The sequence below is a fragment of the Mustela lutreola genome, chromosome 9 (assembly GCF_030435805.1).
Source record: "Mustela lutreola isolate mMusLut2 chromosome 9, mMusLut2.pri, whole genome shotgun sequence".
Lineage (NCBI taxonomy): Eukaryota > Metazoa > Chordata > Mammalia > Carnivora > Mustelidae > Mustela > Mustela lutreola.
In genome coordinates, this window is record NC_081298.1 from 127288227 (window position 1) to 127307304 (window position 19078).

General features: G+C 41.4%; 1 protein-coding gene across 6 annotated transcripts in view; it reads right to left on the reverse strand.

Moving 5' to 3' along the window:
- Nucleotides 1-12299: 12299 nt before the first annotated feature.
- Nucleotides 12300-19078, reverse strand: part of NCOA1 (nuclear receptor coactivator 1) — a 237361-nt gene continuing 230582 nt past the window's right edge. For 3 of the 6 annotated variants that reach the window (XM_059132487.1, XM_059132485.1, XM_059132486.1), the window contains 2 exons: nucleotides 18335-18424; nucleotides 12300-14706 (listed from right to left, as the gene is read on the reverse strand). In XM_059132487.1, the coding sequence (XP_058988470.1) occupies nucleotides 14536-14706; nucleotides 18335-18424 (261 nt within the window). In that variant the 3' untranslated portion in view covers nucleotides 12300-14535. Of the gene's footprint in view, nucleotides 14707-14791; nucleotides 14849-18334; nucleotides 18425-19078 lie in introns of all 6 variants that reach the window. The other 3 variants (XM_059132489.1, XM_059132488.1, XM_059132484.1) reach the window with 3 other exon arrangements.

The following is a 19078-nucleotide window of genomic DNA, read 5'->3' on the forward strand; positions in this document are numbered from 1 at the left end:
CTGGGGAGAAGAGAAATCGAAGTTCCTAAAAGGAATAACTGATAAAGGAAGTCCAGAAAAAGGGGGAAGAGGTGGGGTCCAGGACATAAGGAAGGACCGGCCTTGAGCAGAGAGAGAAAACTCTGAGACTGGAGGAAAGAAGTGGGGAGATGCAAACATAGACACGAGTCTATAAACCAGGGAAGGGAGAAAGTTGCAGTTGACCATCCTTGTTGACTTCATTTTCTTCTATGAAGCGGGAGGGACATGCAGCCTTTCGTAACACGGAACAGACTTCCTAAGCACTGTATTATATGGCACAGCATGGTGGTGAAGGCCTCATACTCTGGTGTCCTATGGCCTGAGTCCAAATCCTGGCTCTCATTCCTTCAAGCTGTGTGAATTCAGAAAAGTCAGTCATCTTCCCTGACCCCCGGTTCCTTCATCTGTACAATAGGAATTTATGGGAGTGGTATGCGGATTAAGTGTGTTAGTACATACAGGTCCCCTTAGAACAGTGCCTGGGCACTTGTTGCTAGAACCTATGCATAAAAAGATAAGACACAGTCCTTGAAGAGCTTTCAGTCAAGCTTTCAGTCAAGCTTTCAGTCAAGTAAGCCTGTTTTCTGCTTGAGAGGGATGCCATCCAGTTGCTGCTATTAGGAAAATGTTTCTAAATGACACCATATCTTAAAAAACTTTTTTCAAAATTCTGAATTCTGCTGCAAGACATAGTGATAAAGGTGAGAGAGAGAGAGAGAGAGAGAGAGGAGGGAGAGAGAGAAGTCAATAGAGCTGAGAGAGAACAGCTTAGACAAATCCCTAAAGCCGAGATCTGAGGACAAATAGCATAAACTTGTACCCAAGAGGGTGAGAGGAGAGGTATCCATGGTTGATCTCGAGTGAATGCAAGCTAGTACCAGGGAAGTAGCACATCTTATGAGCATCAGCTCAGACCATTGTCATTTGAACTAGATCAGTGTTTTTTGAAGTGTGGTCCCTGGGTCAGCATCACTTGGGTACTTGTTAGAAATGCAAATTCTCAGGCCTTATCCCAGACCTACTGAACTGGAAACTGGTGCTCTCTAGAAGCAGCCTGGACCCTGGAGGAAGCTGGCTGAAAAGATGAAGAATAAATATGTGTGATTTAGAACCAACCCATTATGGTGGTGTACAACGTGCCTACAGAAAGGACTGAGACAAAGAGCAAGACTCTAGCACCAAGTACAGTGTAACTGGCCTTGCATATCAAGTTTACAAAAAAAAAAAAAAAAAAGTGATGTATTCTCCAAAAAAGCAAAGATTGTACTGGAGGTCCCAGATAGGTGATATATCCTTGAAAAGAATATCCTATGCTTTGGTAAGTTTCTTATATGTGAAAAATGTTTTGTAATTAACAAAAGACTTTACTAAGTGCAAATCAATCCTGGCAGTTGCGTGCAATGCAGGCCACCATGTCTCAAGTTTGCAGATACAAAAAGGCTTTGACTTGCCTGCGGTCAAAATCAGTGGCAGATCTGGAACTGAAAACCAGGTCTTTTGTCAGTCTCATTTTCTCGTAACCTCCCCTAGTTGGCTACTAATTTGGGTTTCAGCCACCTAGCTACTAGAAAGGGGTTTGAAAAGGGGTCATGAGTAGTTCAAGTGCTGGGAAGCTGTATCTTCCATTTTAAATTGGTTAATTGACATTCCGGATTATAAATCAGCCTCCTGTGACTGTGAGTTGTGTGACTCAATACCCTAGAGTCCAATTATCACTGGATGAGCTGACAAAATCGAGTTTCTGAGCTGGTAGCACTGAGAACCTGTGCCTCAGCCATGGCTTCTCGTGGGGCTGGCAGGATGCAGAGGGCTCCCCTGGAGGGGTATTTAAAATCACGTTTTATTGTCATTTAATCAGCATACATCTTCCCCCATGGATTCTGAGATGCCATCCTGGGAGTGTGCCCTGCTTCTTGGTTGAGAATCTTGGCAATAGCGAACCACAGTCCCTGGCGGGAAGGTATCAGTATGGAGACATGGCTGAGAACCACAGCCCTCGGCAGTTTTAGCTGCTGTCTGATGTTAAGCTTAACACAACAAACCCAATTTCTCCTCTACTTCAAGATCCAGGTTTGGTAGGTCTTGAATGCTGGCCTAGGTCTGGCTTTTAGCTGTGGGGGTTTTGCAAGGGCCGAATAGGTAGCACCCAAGTTCTGAACATAGATTCTTGATAAAAAATGATTTAAAAATGGATGGAGAAACAAAATGTCACTTCTATTATCAATGGGTGAGAAGATACAGCTTTATCTGATAGCCTAAATGGGCTTGATAATTTCCCGTCCTAAGGAAAGCAAGCAGACAGAGGAGGTTTCACTGAAGTTGCAGAGTACGAAGAGAACAAATCCCCCACATTCAATCTATTAAACTTCGAGAGATTAGTTCCACCCAATTGAGAAACATGGACCACAGGCAATCATCTAGCAAGTGGGTTATTCATTCAACCCACACAAGGAAGAGTAAGGGCTGAAGGAACCAGGAGCTCTATGTTCCTTAATTCACTCAATAAAGGCATAAGTGGACATAAGGATTCCGCCTCCTCCCCAGCGTTCGATGTAAGGAACTCCGGAGAAGTGCCAATGATCCAAGAGGAAGACTGATCTGACAACATGTACAGGATGTATTTGCTATGAGTGGAGAGAAACTTTGGGGCATCAGTAAGGAGACTCGTGGAAATATCAAGGCATGACTGTGACGACGTGGCTGCAAAATGAAAATTGAACTATAAGAAACAGGATCTTACTTCCTTATGGTACAAATGACAAAGGCCAGGCAAGTGACTACCTCAGAAGACCTGGTTCAGGCTGAACTTTGCTACCTAATCGCTACGTAATTTTACCTCACCTGTGAATAATTCCTGACAAGAATTATTTAAACAATCAACTCAAATTTAAGGATTTATTTAAAAAATACCTTCTAAGCATATGCTATAGAACTATCATCACATAGACAATTTTGTCTCTTTCAATGCAATCATGATGCTTGCTTACTTTTTTGTCTCATCTTATTGCCTTATGGAGACGTCTAACTGGTCCTCCCATGGGTGAGGACCTGTAGCCCAGGAATGGCAGTGTGAACTCCTACCCTTGACTTGCTGTTGAACATAATGGGAATTTTTTAAACCTTCGCTGTTTGGTACATTATTTGTTGAGAGTCTCAGCAAATACTTTATATCAGATCAAGGAAGATTCCCCTCTGCCACAGGCCTGCTAATTAAAAAAAAGTCATTTATGGGATTTTTTTTTTTTTTTAAAGAGCAAGTACATTTTCTGCATTTGCTGAGATAATCATGTAGTTTTTCTCTATTGTTACTGTGCGAAATCGCATTGCAAGACTTCAGATACTGAACCATCTAGTTCCTGTATAAACCTTACTTCAGAATGATTATGTAATGTGAGAGAAGTGGCCTAGTTAAGAGACCTGGGTTCCAGGGCGCCTGGGTCGGTCAATTAAGCATCTCAGTCAATTAAGCGTCTGCCTTTGGCTCAGGTCATGATCCCAAGGTCCTGGGATCAAGCCCCGTGTTGGGTTCCCCACTCAGTTGGGAGTCTGCTTCCCTCTCTACCCCTCTCCTTCCGTCCCTCCCCTGCTTGTGTGTACTTGTGTGTGCCTGTGCACTCTCTTAAATAAATAAATAGATAAATAAATAAAATCTTTAGAAAAAAAGAGAGAGAGAGCTGGGTTCCATTCATCTTTTAGCCTCCTGGTTTTAATATAAGCCAACAACTTCCAAATTTGTGTCTGCAGCTCCAACTACCCCCTAAATTTTAAACCCATCTATATCCAACAGCTGATTTGATATCTCTGCCTCCAGTACGTCTAACAGGAATATCAAACTGATCATGACAGAAAACTGATTAAACCTACTTCTTTTCCCCATCTCTGTTGATGGAAGTCCCATCCTTCCAGTTTGGCTCAGGCCAAAAACCTTGGAGTTTCTTTTGATTCTTCCCTCACACTCCACATCTAATAATGTCTGCAAATGTTGTTGTTCCTACTTTCAAAATACATCTGGAATCTGACCACCTCCCCCGATTTCCACTGCTATGATCCTGGTCCAAGTCATCATCTCTTGCCTGGACTATTGCAGTAGCCTCCTACAGGTCTACTTGTTCCTGTAGTTGCTTTCTTTACAACTATTCTCAACACAAAATCCCAAGCGATTCTTTAAAAACCCAAGTAAGATCACATCACTCCTTTGCTTAAGATGCTCCAATGGCTCCCCATGTCAGAACAAAAGCCAAAGTTCTTGCATTGGTCTACAAGACCCTTCACCATACTGGCCCTTGCTACCTGTTTGACTTCATCTTCAGCTATTCTCATTCATTCTGCTCTAGCCTGAAGACTTCACAACTCTCTTAGAGAGCTTTTTCTCCCGATTCCCATGGCTCACTCTCTCACCTTCTTAGGTCCACTCAAACATTACCTTCTCTGAAGACCTGTTCTGTCCTTCCCGTTTTAAATGGTCACCACTCTCTTCCAGAAACACTCTCTGCTCTTCCTTCCCTACTTAATTTTTTTCACAGCACTTAGCACCTGACACACTGTGTATTTTGCTCATTTGTCAACCAACCTTTATTAGAATGCAAGCTCCGTGAGAACAGGGATTTTTATCTTCCTCATTAATGTAGCACCAGTGCCTGGAATAGTAATTGACAAATAATCAATGGTAGGCAATAAATTAATATCTATTGACTGAAAATATATATTACAACTTCTTTAAAATATTCATTCTTTGGCTAAAATTGACAAGTTAGGGAATGACAGAGGCTGGCGAGGATGCGGAGAAAGGGGAGCCCTCCTACACTGTTGGTGGGAATGCAAGTTGGTGCAGCCACTCTGGAAAACAGCATGGAGGTTCCTCAAAAAGTTGAAAATAGAGCTACCCTATGACCCAGCAATCGCACTACTGGGTATTTACCCTAAAGATACAAATGTAGTGATCCAAAGGGACACGTGCACCCAAATGTTCATAGCAGCAATGTCCACAATAGCCAAACTATGGAAAGAACCTAGATGTCTATCCACAGATGAATGGATAAAGATGTGGTATATATGTATACAATGGAATACTATGCAGCCATCAGAAGAAATGAAATCTTGCCATTTGCGACGATGTGGATGGAACTAGAGGGTATTATGCTGAGTGAAATAAGTCAATCAGAGAAAGACAATTATCATATGATTTCCCTGATATGAAGAATTTGAGAGGCAACGTGGGGGGGCTTGGAGGGTAGGAAAGGAATAAATGAAACAAAATGGGATCAGGAGGGAGACAAACCATAAAAAACTCTTAATCTCACGGAACAAACTGAGGGTTGCTGGGGGGAAGGGGGAGGGTGAGGGTGATGGGGTTATGGACATTGGGGAAAGGTATGTGCTATGATGAGTGCTGGGAAGTGTGTAAACCTGGCGATTCACAGACCTGTACCCCTGGGGCTAACAATACATTATATGTTAATTAAAAACCAAAAAAATCTTTTAAAATATTCTTAAAAGAATATTTAAAGTAGTAAATAGTAGTAGTAAAGTAGTTCTTTAAAGTAGTTATCATGCAATGCTTTAAAAAACAAACTCTTAAGTCTGAAGGTTCCCAAAGCTAACCACAGCTTCATTTTAAACTGGAAATTGATAGAGTGACTGAAGTCATCTCTTTATTTGGGGTTATAAAAATCACATATCAAAGACAGATTTTAAAAGCTGGAACTGGTTCATTACACCATGTTTTCTACTTTATATGCATTTGAAAATGTCCTTAATAAAAGACCTTGAAAAAGCTTTCAAGAGAAGGTAGGATGAAATTTTAGTCTAAACTTAGATGTTCATGAGTCTTTAAATAAAGTATGTTCTATGGTAGATCCTTTTTCCCAGCTGGTTTTGGTTGAACTTTAAAAGTCTAGCTTACTAGTTAATTCTCATTTAAAATGCAATTACTAACATCAACACATTAAGTGGAAAGCTAATTTTAAAATTAATGATTATTTTGTGGAAGTTTGCAAGTTAAAAAAGAATTCAGCCTAAAATTTAGTACAGGCAGGTATATAATAAATTACTTTAGATTTGAAAACAAAGCAGAACTGAGCAGGACTGACTCTTCGGGTACGAGGAAAGGAAGTCCAGGTAAGACATTTGTTCTGTTAAAGAAAGGTCTTCCTGTTCATCGACCTGTTCCATCTGTCTGCTTTTCAAATTGATGAAGTCACTCGCCTTCCAGAGGCACTGGTTTTAAAGGCCAGTCGAAAAGCTATTTCACGAAGAGCCTTCTTACTCGTATTTAATTTTACCATGAATCACTTCTCAGAGTGATTCTTCTATTCTAAGTGAAAGAGATAGCAGGGCATTCTACAAACAGATAGTCCCTGATTTATTATGGTTGGATTAACGACAGTTGGACTTAAAAATCTTCAACTTTATAATGCTGCAAAAGCAATATGCACTCAGTAGAAACTGCACTTTGAATTTTGAATCGGTTATTTTCCCAGGCTCGTGATAGGAAAGTACAACACTCTCTCGTGACGTGACGCTGGACAGCAACGTACACCTGTCAGCCATGCGATCAGGAGAATGGACAGCACACCGACCACCCTTCTGTACCCATACAACCATTCTGTTTTCCACTTTCAGTAGTCAGTAAATTACATGAGATACTTGACATTTTATTATAAAATAGGTTTTGCGCTAGATGATTGTGCTCAGCTGTAGGCTAATGTAAGTGTTCTGAGCACACCTGAGGTAGGCTAGGGTAAGCTCGGATGTTTAACAGATTATCTGTATTAAATGCATTTTCCAGTAATGTTACTTTCAGCTTATAACAGATTTATTGGGACATAACCCTATCATAGTCAAGGGAGATCTGTACTCATTTGGGGAGAAAAAACTGGAAGGGATTGTCTCCCCTGATCTGCCTTTTCTATTTTTTTCAGTTAAGACTGTAGTTAACCAATCAGCTGATTTTCAGTGAGGAATTAATTTCTGAGAAAAGTAAAGGGTTTAATAGAAGCATGTTATGTCATCTATAAATACAAAGCTTGAGAGCATGATAAAAGTATTACTTTTGAGTAACTTACATGTACATTAACTTTATAAAAACACCATAGAGGTGGAAGTATTAAAGGTAACTACTGATGTTCTTCCAATTCCCCAAATATGTGGGGCTCACATTTCATGACAAAAAGGGAATAATCATCAGGGTAGAATTGGGACCTCATCTTGAACTCTTGGACACTTTGCAACTTTTCCTTAGCTCAAAAATCCGTACTCTAGAACGACAACTCAGAGCCTGCTCTGTCCATCAGCTCCTTTCCCTGATTTAAAATATTGCTTCTGAATCGATTTCTTCAGTTAGCTGTCTAGAGGTTACTATGTGGAAGGCTCGGAGGTGGGAGGTGGAGGGAAAGGAAAAACGAGCCTCCTCTTTGAAAAGCTTACAATCTAAAAATAAAAATCAAAATCTTATAATTTGGTGGAGAGAAACCAATTTACATATAACCAACTGCCAATGCAAACCCAAACACTGCAGAAAGACAGTAGAGAAGAAAGGGGTTAATTTAAAAGTGTGGACCAGCGAGGGCGTCTTAGAAAGGATCCGAATTGAAGATTTGAAGGGACAAGGAGGGAGTGGAGAAAGGAGGAGCATTAAAGGCTGAGGAAAAGGGATGAATATGGTAATTAAGTGAGAACAAATGTTGTCACTTCAAAGATGAAGACCAGATCAGTGTGACATAGAGCATAATGAAACTTAAAAGGCAGGTTGAGGGGTGCCTGTGTGGCTCAGTGGGTTAAGCCTCTGCCTTTGGCTTGGGTCATGATCCTGGGGTCCTGGGATCAAGCCCCGCATCCATCGGGCTCTCTGCTCAGCGGGGAGCCTGCTTCCCTTCCTCTCTCTCTGCCTGCCTCTCTGCCTACTTGTGTCCTCCCTCTGTCAAATAAATAAATAAAAATCTTAAAAAAAAAATAAATAAATTAAAGGCAGGTTGATTTCAAACCAACTATAGGCAGGAAAGAGTCATTAAGACTCTGAAGGTTGTGTTCAGAAAGACTTCTCTGGTAGACCATGTGAGAGTTGAAGGTAAAAGGCGTGGAGGTGGTTACTGTAATCATCCAAAGAAAGATAATTAAGTCATGAATTCAGTCTGTGATTAAGGGGGCTAGAAAGGAGAAGATAGCCGTATGACACTGCAAAGGCAACTGTTAGCAATTTGGTGAGATGAGTGGGAGGAAGTTGTTGAAAATGACCACTAACAGGATGGTGATGCAATGAATCCAGATAAGGGACACAAGAATGTGTTTGTGGGGAAGTGATTTGGTGTGCGATTGAGTTTTGAGGCGCTGGGCTGGGGTGGTGGGATCCGTGTACATGGTAATGTTCGCCAGCGGGAAGTTCAGGCCTGGATCTCGAGGGCGATGGTGGCTGGATTTAAGATGCGCTATCAGCGTAAGTGGTGCTGAGATCAAAGAAAAAGACGTAGTTGCTCCGGAAGAGCACAGGGACTTGCTTGAGAACGGTCACCCTCACACAAATTTAAAACATGAAAAAAAAAAAAATTCAGTAATTTAACAAACCCAAAATTAGAGCCCAGTTTTATTTTCAAAATGGAAACCCCTACAAGCTTCTAAGAACAACTGTTAACGCATCAGGATTCCCACTTTTTAGGTGTCACTCTCTAGGTTCTGTCGTCTCTAACAGTTGTATTGTGCGGTGGGAAGAATGGCAGGTCTCATCACAAAACCCAAGGATTGACTCTTGTGTCCAGAACTTACCAGCCGCCTGACCATAAATCTGAGCTTCAGATTTTAATTGCTTCATAGGATTTTGAAGATCAAGACATATGGTATGTGAAAGTGCTGTACAAACTAAGAAGACATTGGCACAAGAATGTCAGTCTAGAACATCGCCGGCAGAGTAGAAATGAGATGTATTTTTTAATGGATGCAGAATCTCCATTATTAGGAAGGAATCAGCTTTAGGCAACTATCTCTGTAGTTCCCAGAGAACTGCCTATCACGGTTGTCTATAGGGAAACAGGTCTGGTCATCAGAAATGGAATATATAAACCTTGGTGTCAGGGTTTTTTTTATTCTGCACCTTAGGACCTGTGGGCATTGGAGTGGCAAGAAAACCTGAAGGAATAGAAATGATTCCTTTACGGTGTGCCTGCCTGCCTCAGTAGATACAGCATGTGGTCTTGATCTTGGGGTCATGAGTTCAAGCCCCACGCTGGGTATAGAGATTACTTAAAAAAAAAAAAAAAAAGCTAACTTACTTTACAGAAAAAAAAAAGGAGGAAAAGAAACTATTTCTGTAAACATTTTTGTTCTTTTCTCAAGCCAATGTCTCGGGTTTGCTACAGATACCTGTGGACATTGATTGGTTCTGCCGGTTGCATAAACGACCAAAGTTCTGAGACAAACACAAATGATTAGACCAGAGCCAAATTCCAGCAGAGCAAAAAGATTCTTTGTTTGCAGAAGGGTCCAGAGCCAAAGCCTCCATGAGCCTATCCAAGAAACCAAATTTTCTAGGAGGAATTGTAGGGCTCTGCCACCCAAAAGTGGTCCTTGGTCACTCATTTATACCTCCTGCATAAGGAGCCTACATTTTCCAAAATTCTTTCAAGCTGAGGGAGTGATGCTGCAGTTTCCCAGAGCCCCTTCCCCAGTTCCTGTTCAGATTTATGCCTCTAATGCCTCTCCCCAGACCGTGGGGGGGACATCTTCCCGATAGGATGCTGAAGCTCAGCCCCAGTTAGGCCCTGAAGGGCAGGCTCGGACGGCCTCTGGAGAAGGGCCAGGTCCTCTCTCCTCAGCCCTTCGGCTCCCACCTCACCCCACCCCAGTTTTCAAGGCCTGTTTTTTATTAAAAGTTATTTCAGAGGCGCCTGGGTGGCTCAGTCGGCAAAGCGTCTGTCTTCGGCTCAGGTCATGATCTCAGGGTCCTGGGATCGAACCCCACATCAGGCTCTGCTCAGCCTGCTCCTGTCTCTACCTCTGCTCCTCTCCCTTGCTTGTTCTCTCTCAAATAAAAAATGAAAATCTTAAAAAAAAAAAAAAAAAAAAAGGTATTTCAGAGAAGAAAGCCTTGCTTAAGGCCACACAGTGAGATTACCGCCTGCAGACTCTGAAGCAGTCCTCTAGCCTGTAGTCCAGGAAGAGGAATCCAGAATTTGGAATCAGAAGACTTGGCTTCAGGTTCCAATTCCCCTGATAAACCATGTTTGTGGCATAAGCTTTCAGTTTGTTTTCTCTTTACAACATCTCTCTCAAAGGACTGCAGGGAATGAATGAGACAACGAGCCTAAAAGCACCTTAGAAATGATTATAGCACAAATGTTTCCTCTGAATGCTACAACAGAGTATTGTGGCCCATCTGGCAGAAAATAATGTAAAAGCCTGTGCTTCTGGCTGGACAGGGCTAGTTATGGAAGAGACCTTAGCTACAGGCTGGCACAGTTTCCCTGTAAGGGTCCCAGAGCCTGGTTCATGTTTCTCCTGGAGCCAAAGGCTGGTTTCAATTACGTTCCAGTTGACTAGCTGACATAATTTTAATAAGATGTTTATGAGAATTCAAACTAGTTAATAATTAAAAAAAAAAAAAAAAAAGCAGCTCTCTGAGGTTCTTTCCTGTCTCTACCACGGGCAGTTCGGCAGAATTCTCACCCTGCCCTTCTCTGAGCTCCCTCCTCTTTATCCTACAAACCATACCTCAAATGCCGTTTCTTCCCTTGAGGAAACCTTCCTTGACCAGATGAGGTTTCACTCCCAAAGCAACTTCTAACTCTCCTCGACACCACTTAGTCCAACTGTGACTGCAACTATGGAAGTTGAATCCCCAGTGTGAATATCAGCTCTGGCAGGGGGCGCCTGGGTGGCGTGGCCAGTTAAGTCTCTACCTTCCGGTCAGGTCACGAACCTGGAGTCTCCAGACTGAGTCCCGCATCAGGCTCTCTGCTCAGCGGGGATCTGCTTCTCCAGCTGCCCCAACTCCTCATGCTCTCATATGTGCCCTCTCTCTCTCTCAAAAATGTATAAATAAAATCTTAAAAAAAAAAAAAAAAAAAAAAAAAAGCTCCGGGAGAGCAGGGTTCGTGTCTCTGGGTTCTTCCACATCTTAGCGCCTTGGATAAAGACAATAAAACATGTTGAATGAGGCCAGAGCTTTGGGTTTCTTTAATCTTGTTAAGAGCTCTTGTGGCAATGAAAATAAAATATCTAAAGAAAACTAATTTAGTGCTGGCAGAAAAGGTTCTGGATGGAGGAATGCTTCCTTTGGCAGTTTTCTCCAATAAAAAGAATTTATGGGCTTAATTAAATCATCAAGATCTTTTTCAGAGGTACAGGAATGGCCAAGGATCAAACTGGCTCTGAAACATTCACTTTTTTCAAGTGGAGCTGCTCTCCTGGGAGGAGGCGTTCGTTTCAAGGAGGAAATCAGCACGGCTTCCTTTGTGAATAGACAACTGTCCTTTCTTTTTCTTTGACTGTCAGGGCCCAGGAGACAGTTTCTAGGTACGAGCCTGTCTTGGCCAAACCATAAAGAAGATGGAAGTTCTTCTATATCAACCTCACTTTTCCCTCAACTGTTTCGGTTTTTCTAGCGGTCTTCCCACCCCTCCCTTAGCATAAATTTCAACAGATACCTGGGGTCATCTAAGAGAAGTATCATTTGTACCTTACCCCAACACTGGAAAAGGTTTTCTTCTCCCATAAGCATGACTTCAGAGAGCAGCCACCAAATCTGTGTGTATTTATACGTAGGCCGGAATGCCTTCTAGAATCATATTTGCTTACCCTTCTTACCCTGGCCTACTTAGCCAAGTGTTGGCAGATTTATGCTGCTTTAAAAACATGTGTATTGAATAAGAGACATTTTACGAAATGTGAGGGCAAAATGAGGGAGCCTCCTTACGTAAGATTCAACATCTCTGTAATCTACATACTGATAATAAGTGTTAGTATATAAAAACCCATGATGGGGAGAGATAGTGTCTTGTAGCTACAAAGGGCTGCCCTGACTCCATCTCCTGGGTCCAGAAACAGCAGGACCAGCGTGTTGAATCATTGGGCAAATGGCCAAAGCTATGATTTCCTCATGGCCCACTCTCACAACTTTACTTTGACCCTTTCCAATTTTCACTGGTTCATATGAGGGTGCCTTCGAGGATCTTTGGCTTCGGGGATCCTTTCTTTCGTGATCCTTTAATGACTCATTAGTCACTGGGGGTTGGGCGATTCCCGTAGGATGTAGCTTTCATTTCTTCCCTGTAAATGAAGAGGCAACCCAGGACATTGTTAAACAAATTCTATTCAGTAGCTGGAAAAGTGAATTTCCTGTGGAATGACAGGAATTACATAGAAGCAAGCAATTTTATTTTCCTCAAATGTAGCAATAATTTTAATCTGTACATACATAAAACAAACAGTGCAATTATAAAACCTTGAAGGTGACATGCATACTTTAAGGTGCAGCTGGGATGGGGAGGATGTTATTAGCATCTCCAATTTTCCTTACCACTTTTTAAAACTAGTTCCTTATGCAAAAGCACTGAGTCAGGAAACTTCATCTGGAATGCTGAAGTTAAAGGTGAACTTCCTGAAGTCTGCACATCTAAGTATCACAAACAAAACAGAAATGACCTCCTAGAGCAGTTTGGTAAGGACTAGAGTAATATGGCTGGGCGTTCAAGCTGGGAATGAATGAAATCAGGGATGCATTTTCTGAAAAACTAAAAGAGATAATGTTTGTAACTGAGTGTCCTATTTCTGTTTCATAGTTGCTACCCATGTGAGCCCTTCCAGCAATCTTTTTATTCGGTATAGTTTCTGAGTAGATGCTGTTCAATGGAGTTATCTGTGAGTAGGGGTGCTGAGATGCACAAAGGAGGACCTGGGGAAATGGCTTCTTCCTTGGTGTCTGAGTCCGTGCTCCTCGTCCGCCGTTAGTTCTTGTGGCCTTTGCTCTGCCGTGGAAGCAGAGGTAGCTGGTGCACGATGTCAAGATGCAGTCATCATTCACAGGCCCGGGTGCAGGTAAAGGCGAGTGATGGGGGTCTACCTTTGCTTCGTCCACAGTACCTTTCTCAAGCTTGCCTGGCCTTGCAGTGGAACTTCTAGAACTAGAGGCAGTTCACTGGGTCCTTGACTCAGAGGCCAGGATGAGACAAGACGTGGCAGAGTGACAAGACACAAAGGGAAAATATGGTACCAATTAGCCTCAGAGTAGGATAGATAAATTTATATTTGCACTGATGACAATTCAAATCCCCAAAGTCAATCTAAAACACATGAAAATTTTCTTTGAGTACTAATTTTTCTCTGTACAAGTAGCCTGTTGCACTTCCGGTGTTAACTCCTCACACTGTCTCAAGGTAGGTGATCCCAGGGACATTCTAGGGCGGTGTGCTCCAGCTCATCTCCAACAGCTCTTTCTGGCAGTGGCATTTCGATCTGAACCGCAAAGTAAATCCATACATGGCATCACAGTTAGTAAAATAATGAAATATCACTAGCCAAATGGAACTGCAATTCAATCAATGATATATTCACACACAAGTTTAGAAAAATCAAGAGTATGATAATAAAACCATAAAATTAAACAGAAGGAAATCAATTTCTACAAGAAATCAAATATATTTACAGTGAGATTTAAAGGGAAAAATAAGCTACTTGGATCATAAATTTAATTTTATTTTAAATAACTTTAGCTACCTTAGCTGTTAATACAATAAAAGCAGAAAGAACAGGCTGCCTTTTTTCCCCCAGATTTAATCAGAAAAATTATATCTACAATAATTGACAGAACTCGCTTCTTGTCCTTCACCCATCTCATCAAAAATTATTGCATTTTCCCCCAAACTGTATTTTTTGGATTCCTCTGTGAATATACTCATTTCGTCCCCGTTCCTGGAGGCATCTTGGTTTAAATCCATCTTTAAAAAAAGGAGAAGGGGTACATATGGGAGGCAAAATATTCTCTTGAAGCCAACAGATATAGAGTTGCTAGAAGAAGCTGATTGTACACACAAGCTGCCTGGGGTCGGGAAGGGGAGGGCTGTTGATTTAGACACGCGTGACAGCCTTCGGTGGACGGGCACAGGCAAAGCCCCACTGGGCCCTTCTTCTTTGTCAAGGTCAGGACTGAGCCAGCAGAGGCCGGGCTTCATCTTCCCCTTGGAACTTGTCATTTTGGTTCTCCTCCAAAAGTCTTCATCCAGATAAGAAGCCAATGACTGATTACAAAAATAAGAATAATTAAATTTGGCTCAAGAAAGATTGTCCAACTGTTCTGCCTTGTTATTTTTTTCAATATCCAAGGCCTTTACAAAGAAAGAAACAAAAACACCTCTCAATCTTCCAACAAAAGTGAATTCCTTTTTTTTTTTTTTTTTTTTTTTTTGCTCCAAATGCTACGACCTGAAGAATGGCTGCAGATTGAGATATCAAAAATCTCAGAAAAATATATAATATATTTGTATATCTCTGTATGTCTATTATTTAAATTTCACATTCCTTTAAAAGTGGTTATTCAGTCAGTAGCTGCTGAAGGAGGCTCTTCTGCTGGGCCTGGGGGGTCTGTGGTCCTGCCGTGGGTTTTTGAGTTCCCAGTGGACCAGGCTGGTTCAGGTAAGGGTCCCCGCCTACCAGATTCACTGTACACTGGACGTCAGCAAACACCTGAACCTGTTGCACCTGCTGGAACACAAATAAAAGATGTGTTTAGACAGAAGGGTCTGCCCCCCCGGCTTATGAGTGGGTACTACTTGAAGTGGAAACTCACTAGAGCATTCCTCTAGTCTGTAGTCACCACAGAGAAGAACTCTTCTGTCTTCTTGTCCTACAAAAAGAAAATCGCTGCACTCATTTTGCTCAGGGTTCTGGAAAGTTCACACTTTAAAAATAAAATCAAAATTGGAATGGTCAAGCCTCCTACAGGGTTGCCATCAATAATGAAAAGGAGTATCACTGCTAATATTGCCAAGATTGGGAAAAGCCCAGTGTCAGAGTCTGGGTGTTCAGTGGTGGGTTTAAAAAAAGAAAAAAGAAAAAAAAATATATATATACACACATATATATTATTTGGAAACTGGTTACAAAAGCATTCTACGGATGACTTTAGTAGAATAAAAAAAAAACTTTATGATGTTAGAAAATTAAGGGCTTTAACCCAGTATTAGCAAAATAAAAACCACCACAACTCAGTAATAGGACATCAGCATTACTAGAGTTAATGTCCAGAAGATTTGCATAGTATCTAAATATACTATTACATAGCTCTTTTACATATTGCCTTTAGAATTACAGCAAAATATTAGTAGAACAATTTTATATTTAACTTATTTTTCCTGATAGACAATTCATTTAAACACATAAGCTAAAAATAACAGTCAATTACTAGCTGAGAACAGTGTGAATTTTCCCTTTAGCTACTCTCAATAATAATACACATATACCTTAAAAATGTCTAAAGTTGCATAGTTCTAGCATTTTCTATTGGGAAAACAAAACCAGAAGTTAGTTTTTACAACCATCCTTATTAAAAAGTCATTTGTAGAACTGATTAAAGCCAGTATCATACTTGCGAATGTTCCAGACCAAGAACTGAGATGCCTTCCAAGGCATCCAAGTACATCTGTTAGTGTCTCAACCCTTTGGCAAATGTATGCTTCATGTTCAATAGGTACGTGAAGCATTTTAGCAATGCATTTTTGGGGTCATTCATCACTAATTTATGTCAATTACACTCAGGTTTTCTGAAAACTTTTCTATTGTAATTGAATAAAAGGTTGTTTTCATCAACCTTCATTGGCCACATGTCAAATATCCTGACCTCTAACTACTGTATCAGTCCAGCCCCCAGTGTCCTTCCTTCTTGATCCGCCTACACCTCCACTCTGCGCTCCCTCAGAAAGACAGACAGCCTCTGAGCTGAGTCTTCTTAACCTGACTCTCCTGACTCTCCTCTCCTCTCCAGGTCAACAATCCCCCTACTAAGTCTTCTTTTCCTGGTCTCTATATTCTCTTCTTTCCTGGTTCTCTGCTCTCCAAATACAATCCTCTTCAGACCCTCCTCTCTTGGTTCTGTTCCTTCTCCTTTCCTGTACGCCTGTCTCTGTATGTCTATTAAACTCACTCCCAAGCTTCTGTTTGGCAAGTGGAAAAGCACTGGAGCAAATAGAGATTGCATGATGGGCTACAACAGAAAGAAGATTCTGCCACTGAAATTTGGCATGAACACAAGCTATAGGGCTTTTAGGCACCAACTGATTAAAAAAATAATAGCATGTAAAATTTCATGTTTATGTGTTTCAACATAGGAAATACTGGGGCAGAGCATAAGGTGTTTCTGTCCCCAACACTTAAAAACATTCTTAAGAAAGGCATGAGCAAACAAACTAGAGAAAATTTTGCTTCTTTAAAAAGAATGTTTTGAAGATCGTCTGTTTTGAAATTAAAAAAAAAAAAAAAATGGAAACGATCAAACCAATCTTCAGCCATTTGAACTGCTCCTTAAAAACAGGATGCCTTAGGCCAGACCTCAAAGGACTTCACATACTGCCACACCTTCACAGACAGGCAAAAGCAAGACATACACAAATCCTACAATTTGCCAGGGGAGAAGAGTGGTGTGAGTGGAGTCCCAAACTCATAAGATTTTCTAGCAGAGTTTTCACATTAATTTAAACGCTATCTTAGAGCTCAAGAACTTTAAAACTCAGTTGTTTAGTTTTAATTAATTTGTCGGGCTGCCCAGTATATGTCCCTGCAGGAGCGAGGCTCTGGAAACTTTCTAATGAAGACTTTATTTTCCCCATCACAAAAATCCCCTCTTCACCCTCACAGGACTCAGATCCTATTTCCTGTGGCTCCGATTCGAGACATGGCTCCCAGCTGGTCTGTCTGATCCTGAGGAGACTGTCCACTGCTCCTCTTGTCCCTCTACCCCCTCAAGATGAAGCCTGAACCGGTGCTTGTATCACTGTTCCTCCTGAGGGTAACGCTTCATCTGTAGGACTCAATCTAAAACCCCGAGTTTAGCATTCAAGGCTCCCAGAAACCTGCCCCAATCTATTTTACCAATTTTAAGTCCTACAAAATTTGATTACAAACCCTTTACCTTCAGTGAATTTGGTTTCCTACGACCACGCTAGGACATTACTGTTTCCCTGTCTCCGGGCCGTCTACTTCCAGTCCCCTAGACTTGCAAGCTCACTCCCTCCTCCAGCCTCAGACACTTTTTCCTTCACCTTGTCTTGCCAACTGTGCTCATCAAGGCCCAGTTCAGCTCCTGTGGAAATGCTCTTCTGACCCTCACAGCATTTGCCCCTTTCTTTGAACACTATGGCTCTTGAAACTTATAAATTTGAGTTTGCCTTCTTAATGTGACAATTAATGTCACATGTTCTATCTTTCAACAGGCCCTAAGTGGTATGGCAGAAAGAGCATGAACTTCAGTGTTAGAAATACCGGGGTTCAACATCAGCTCTGCCATTTCTAGCTTTGTGAATTGTGCATGTAGTTAAATCTCCTCTGGTTCTCTTTCTTCATCTGTGAACAAAAGGAATACCGCTTCCTTCGTAGGGTCATAGTGAGGCTCAGATGAGATAAAGCAGACAGTGCTTAGCACAGTGCCAGGCAAATTAAAAGCATTTCACAAACGAAACTTTCCTTCCTCACTTCTCCCCATAGTTCACCTAAAGGGCAAACATGTCTCATGTTTCCTTGTATCTCCACCTTACCATAATGCCTGCAGAATATCTTAAAAATATGTATTTATTAAGGGACTAAAGACTAAATCAAAGTTACTGAAGTGAGCTAAAACATCCCAAATCTCTAAATTTAGGTTAATATAGGACAGTAGCCAGCCTTGCTATCTGTACTGTTTTGAAACAAACTTCTAAAAGGAGGCAGAGTACACAGCAGGCACTCTGTTTTGTCTGAGTTTACTGACATCTTTTGGGGTACTTTGATTACACATGAGTTTGAGAATTGTGCTTATTTACCATATAACAACTAGTGGCCACCATTCGTGATCCCTTTATCCTATTTTACCACCAGATTAAACCTTTCGAAACATTATCTCACTTAACCCTCTCAACAATCCTATTAGCAGGTATCTTGTTAGTTCTGTTGGTTAGGTAGCAGCTCAGGGAAGCTCCCTAACATGCCCAGGAGGACAGAGCTAAGAAGACTAGAACCAGGACTCACACCCAGGTCTGACTCCCAAGGTCAGGCTCTTAATCAATCAAAATGATGCTAAAGAAAGTTTCCTGTGTATCTAGAGTACATTTGGCAGCTCTGGCTTTAGAATTTTCTTACTGACCTGGGTTCCATCTGTTTCTGTTTTGAGAAGGTCAGTGGATGAGAGCTGGTTGCAGTAGAGGCCTGTGTGTCTCAGTGCTGGATCATTTATCTATTAAAGATAAGTACAAGACCAAATTACAAGCTAGTTGTTTAAGATGAAGACCAAATTCTTCCATGAAAAATAATCTCACGGACAGAAAATAGGGTGTAGCGGAAATAAAAAGCTTAGCAATTTACTGTGTTGTCCTAAGTCAGGATAGTGGTTCCTTTTGCAGGGTGAAGAGGGATGTAGAAGGGAGCATGAAGAGAATCTTTGGGGTATTGCTGATAATGTTTTGTTTCTTGATCTGAATGGTAGCTTTAAAGGTGTGTTCAGTTTGGGAAAATTAATTGAGTTGTATATTTTTCTATATATTCTTACATGATACTTCAATAAAAAGTTAAAATCATACACACAAAAGTTAATCAGCAAAAGGCTTTTATTTCTTGTCAAGATTCACTAATAGGAAGTAGATTTATCCTCTGCCTGAATCAATGAAGAAATTGCATAAGTTATATGAAACAGAGGCACTCAAGACATTAGACAAACCCAGTGAAGGAGAGTGATCCCTAAGAGCTAGGAAATTAACTGAGGTGAGTCCTACAATTGCTTCAGCCCACAGTACAGAGAATTTCCAGGCTGCAGCCAGCGTGGGGACAGGAAACCCAGGCAGAGCCCTGCAGGCTCCCTGAGTTGAGATGATGCAGCGGGAAGTCTGAGATG